The 5983-nt window shown below is 33.8% G+C and overlaps 1 protein-coding gene across 2 annotated transcripts; it reads right to left on the minus strand.

The window, feature by feature from the left end:
- Positions 1690 to 3468, minus strand: LOC109241195 (F-box/FBD/LRR-repeat protein At1g13570-like). Of its 2 annotated transcripts, none has more exons than XM_019407912.1 (3): positions 2615 to 3468; positions 2354 to 2518; positions 1690 to 2211 (listed from the first exon to the last, which is right to left on the minus strand). In XM_019407912.1, exons 1-2 carry the CDS (start codon positions 3442 to 3444, stop codon positions 2443 to 2445), a joined length of 906 nt encoding a protein of 301 aa, XP_019263457.1. In that variant the 5' UTR covers positions 3445 to 3468; the 3' UTR covers positions 1690 to 2211; positions 2354 to 2442. Both variants share the same exon structure in this region, with proteins under 2 accessions (XP_019263457.1, XP_019263460.1).

Raw genomic sequence — 5983 nt, forward strand, 5'->3', positions numbered from 1 at the left:
CCCCCAAAGAATGACAATTAGCATTATTCCTTAATAGCTGCATCATACTATATTGTTAAGTCGAGATGGAAGTAATACCATTTTAGCACTTAAATAAGCTTAGATTCTTGAACATGTACCGGGTTATATTTACACAATCAAGTCTTATTAGTTAATTATTCGTCAATATCTTAATAAATGTCAATTAGTAATCAACCATCACATGTAAAAATTAATCGATAATGTAAAATTTTACACTATTAGTATATATTACTTAAATCCTAAAATTAATGGTGAAAGAACCTTTAAATTAAAATAGCATTTAGCCGATTCTTATTATCATTATTAAATGAAGATGAAAGTGAAAATAAAAAGAGAACTTTGCTGATGGATAAGCACTTCAGCCTTCAATCCTTGGAGTACCGGACATAGGATTTTGTACAAGAGGTATTAAATATTGTCAGAATTTAACTTGTACATGGATTTGGGTCACACAATTATAAAATGCCTACATCGCATGTATTTTCTAGCTGAGTAAACCAATTGTGTACGCACATTATCTTCAAGAAAATTTTCAAATACTCTTGTCTAACTACAATGCCGTATGAGTTTTTCTCTAAATTGAATGCTTCAGCCTACTCCAAAGCCATTAAATCAAAATGAGATAGTTCCAATTAATCGCGATTACCTTTTAAGTGACATGATTGCACTAATATTTTTTACACTATCAATGCTTAGAATTCAAACTAGTAGTTTTCCTACTAAAATCTGAATAGCTAAATAAGCTTAGTACAGCTTTATTCTCACAATTAGCACAATCCAGAGCTTACTTGGCAAGTATAACCACAAAAGAAAATAAAGATTTCTCTCATATTAAACAATACTAAGTTCATCTCAACAAAATATAGAACCTAGTAGCTACAGCAAACACTTTGAAATTAGAACACATTCACATAACCAAGAAAAAAGAGTACTAATTACAGAAGATAAAAGCATTCTCACAGACTAGAATTCATCTTGAGAGAAAAGAAATGATTATTTAAAAAATGGAAAAGGCCTAAAAATGCCACTCAACTTTCAGAAATGGTCTATCCATGTCATCCGTTAAAAAATTGCTATTTCCATGCCACTGCCGTTACACACTTGGCCCAATCCATGCCATTATTAAACTAACGGCACAATTTTTTTTTAAAATTTTTTTAACACTAATATTTCCACGTGTAATGTCTTCATTGGTCCGGATTAACCCATGCCCCAATTAATTTTAACCTCGGTTAGGTCGATTAACCCAAACCCCATCCGGTTAAAACTTACCCAAATAATTAACTCAACCCAAACCAAAGCTAACCCTTCCAAATCCCCCCTCTCCGGTCATCTTCCCCAAATCAAAAATCCAATTTTGAATTAACCTATGAAATACTTGTCTCGCTAGCTTGATATGTAACCAGGAGGTCACAGGTTCGAGCCATGAAAATTGTCTCTTGCAAAAATGTAGGGTACGAATGTTTGCAACAGACCGTTGTGGTCTGGCCCTTCCTCGAACCTCGCCATACAGGAGCTTAATGCACCAGGCAGCCCTTTTTATAGAATCAAATTAAACATAACTCTGCTTGCCACAGCAATTTGATCAATGTGGAGAATCAAACTAAAACATAACTTTGAAATAAAACAACGCACAGTATAAATTCAGAAACCAAAATCTCATTTCGAACATCATTTAAGTTCAGAATGAAATGTGAACACCCTTAGCTTTTTAACAATGTAAACAGCCTTACCAGAACATCAACATGAAGTTTGGTGTATGTTCGCAAAACACAGCCAATATTCTACAGCATACACCATAACTAACATCTGTTCATCTTAACTTACAAAAATTTACGCCAATATCATTGTATGATAAAAGACTAGCGATCAAACAAGATTGTTATCTATGTTATAGTGAACTTCTGCTTTAGGTGATGCTCTTGGAAATTTTGTTATCTCTGCAACTATCTTTAGCCTCGTTTCAGCAAATACTTTTCCTGTGTTGGGCTGGATTAGCATTTTCACCAGCACGGGAGACTTGGCTAATAGAAGCTTGATAAGCTCAATTTCAGGCTTTGTGCCTGTAATACCTTCAAGCTTAACAACCCTGAGGTGATTTAGTGTCACACCTGAGAAGCTTGCAGGAATATCATTGACAACATCACCGGGCACAGGATCAATCAATTTATCCAATGCCACATAATACACCTAAGAAAGATAAAGAAAATCAATAACTCATAAATTAAATAATAGAAAGAAATACTATGAACATAAGCAAATCACCACATAAAGAAGAACACATTCAACACAAAGGACCCAAAAAAAAAAGAGAAGTAAACTTCATTAGCACCTTCATTTGAATATCTTGTAAATACGGGGAGCTTCTTATCAAGCAAAGAGCATACGACAGCTCAGCTAATTCATCCAGACAAATGGTGGTTAAGCAAAGATGTTTAAGACAATGAAGAGGAGAGGAAAGCTTTGCTGGTACGTTGCCTGATGCTGCAGCCAAGAACTAAGAAGAGAACATCGTAAATCAGGAACACTCAAAGCCCAAAAGATGGTACATCTATGAAAATGCATAAGACTGAAGCCACGGTGCAACATTTACCTGGACACTAAGGTAATCCAAGTTGAGATGCTCGAGGCAGGAAAAGACGCAAAGTAATTGGCAAGATCAAGTTGTCCAGCCTCCCCAGAAGGTACTGCTGTATTAAAAAGTGAAAGTTTCACAAGAAGAGGTGCTTTCATCAACGAAATATCATTTATACCGCCACTGAAGTCGAAGGATCTCAACTTGGGAGCATCAATTTGGATGTGGTTTAAAATACTTGAGATTTGCAGCACCAACTTCTCGAGCAACGGGCAACGAGAGATTAAAATATTAAGCAATTCGGATGAAAATGTTATGTCATACAGTTCAAGGCTAACTAACTCATCAAATCCTCTGAAGGCAGATGGAGGCTGAATTGAACAATTTTGGAGTCTCAAATGTCTCATTTGCGAACATGTGAAAAATGAAGAAGGCAATTTGTATGGGTTATCCTTGGGAAATTGAAGAGAAAGATGTTGAATGCCATTTCTTGAGAGGAAAGATACCAGGTTGTCAATTTTAGGGTAATTTCCCAGATTGGCAATACTCGAGAGGGTAAACTTAGTAATTGGTCCGACATGGAGGGTCAAAAGGTCGTAGATAATGTCTTTAAACCGAATTGCAAGGGGTATTGAGTTATTTGTTGTTTCCCAAAGTGCTTGATCAAGCGTTAACACTGGAAGTCTGCACCAGTTACGCCTCCATTGCTTCGATAAGATGCTTGTCCTCACAGCATCTCGTAAAGGCAAACACGTAAGAATATCATCAATTACATTCTCGGGAAGGTTGCTAAGCATATCGAGAAGTAAAGTTTTACTACAATGTTTTTTGTAGTCAGGAGGCATCATATGATAATATTCTCGCCAATCAAAACCTGTAGACAATAAACAAGAATAGAAAGGTGAGGAATCTCCAAAACTATCTGGCCAGAACTGTTGTTCAAACTGTCAAATTAAAATGCCTTAACTGTTAGTATCTTCACTCCACAATAATGAGAACTGAAAAATAATGTCATATTTAGCACCATTAAGTGTATTTCAACACAATTACAGAACCTATAGCTGCACCAAACATGAAACGCCAAGCACAATCATTGAACGTCTGCACATACCCGAGAAAACTAACATCCATAAAGAGTACAAAAAAGAAGATAAAGCTTTTGTTTTATAACATGTTCCATCAAAGAAAAAAGATTTCTACCGCATGAATTTAGAGGATTATACAGATTTCTTATTCTAAAAAAAGGGACAGCCCCACACACGCAAAGTATCCCGCATTCACGCAGGGTCCAGGGAAGGCTGGGCCGCACACCAAGGGGGCGTGATGTAGGTAGCTATTCTAATACAAGTATCAGTAACTGATTTCACGGCTGGAACTCATGACCTATAGGTCACACGAAAACAACTTTACCGTTGGCTCCCTTACAGTAACTGATTTCACGGCTCGAACGCGTGATCTATAAGTCACACGAGACACAACTTTACCGTTGTTCCAAGGCTCCCCTACAAATTAAATATTAAATAAAAAAATAGAAACGAGAAGCCCATCACCTTTTGATTCTATTAAGCTTATAAACCTGACTGTTTCACAGCTTAGGCTGTATATATAGTGTATGACATCAAACTAGTAGCCTAAATAATCTTAATAGTTTTATTCCCACAATTTACATAACCCTAACCTTCTCTGGCAATTTGTAAATACAAATGAAACTGAAAAATCATGTAAACATATAACAATAACTGTAAAAAAGAGAAGAGGGAGCCTTTATTTCGAACAGTTAACATCTTACAGAAGAGAAAGAAGAAGGATGACGAGAAGCAGATATTAAGCTTACCAAAGGCCAAATATTGAACAACATGGAAGTAGAACGTTTAATTGTTTGGTTTAGTGTATTAAAAATATCATGTATTGCATTTTTTTTTAAAATTATTTATTTATAAAAATATTCTCCATATTCTTTATAAAAGTATAACGAAAAGGATTTGAAAAAGATTTTGAAAGGCCAATTCTATACTTATACATGCTTATCCATAAATTAAGAATCGTGGTATTGCTAATATTATGATTTGTTATGTATACCAATAGGTGTATAACTAATATATGTATTAATTATACATAGGTTGAAAAATACATTAATAAGCTAAAGTTACTAGTATAGTAATTAAAATTTGACGAAAAAAAATCTATATCTATATATATATTAAAGCAAAGAAGTTTGCCTTCTCATTTAGCCAAATGGCAAATTATTAGAATGCCAATTGGCAACATATTAAAATGACACATGGCAACTTAATTTATTAAGATTTAATGTTATTAAAATGCAAGTTTTAACACCCACATTTTTCGGCATAATTGACCGTTGAAGATATTTAATATTTAATATTTAAATACTATTTAACTATCTATATATATAACTAAAACCTTGCAATTAGGCCGAACAATCTGGTATGCAATATATTTGGGATTGAACAATCTGGTATGCAATCAGGCCAAACAATATGGTATGCAATTAGGCCGAACAATCTGGTATGCAATATATTTGGGATTGCAATTTGGCCGAAAAATTGGACTCAATTTAAAATAGTCTCTATATTTAATAATAATAAATTACTGGCAACATATTAAACTGACACATGGCAACTTAATTTATTAAGACTTAACGTTATTAAAATGCAAGTTTTAACACCCACATTTTTTGGCATAATTGACTGTTGAAGATATTTAATACTTAAGTACTATTTAACTATCTATATATATAGAATATTTAATTATAAAAAAGTTTAATAACGTATATCCCATTTATATGGGGAATCCCATTTATAACAAAAATTGGGCCAGACCCTCCAAAACGCGTATCCCATTTTCTTCCCTTCCTCATCAAAGTTGATCTCTCTATACTGATTGGGAATTTCAAAAATCTTAAACCTAACCCGAAAGTTCTGTTCCGCAATTTTGTTGGTATTCCATTTTCTTCGCTTCCTGGAATTTCAAATCTATATATTAAACCTAACTCGAAAAATCTGTTCCGCAATTTTGTTGGAGAATTGGATACAGAGGGAGAAGAGGAGACATTCAAATGTGAAATTAGTCCATCGCGAGGAGACATTCAAATGTGAAGATGATTTTTCGGTCGTTTTTCTCATCTTTTTCGCATGTGCATTCTGGAGAGTTCTGTTGTTTAAGAGACGACGCCATCTACGCCAGGTATTTCGGGATAACAACTAATTTCGGTTCATATGCCTCTATTTTACGGATCTTTTTATGGAAAATTTAATTTTCCATACAAAAATTATATATACGGAATGCAGTAATATATATATAAATATATATATATATATATATATATATATATATATATATATATATATATATATATATATATATATA

Source organism: Nicotiana attenuata, chromosome 1, assembly GCF_001879085.1.
Source record: "Nicotiana attenuata strain UT chromosome 1, NIATTr2, whole genome shotgun sequence".
Classification (NCBI taxonomy): domain Eukaryota; kingdom Viridiplantae; phylum Streptophyta; class Magnoliopsida; order Solanales; family Solanaceae; genus Nicotiana; species Nicotiana attenuata.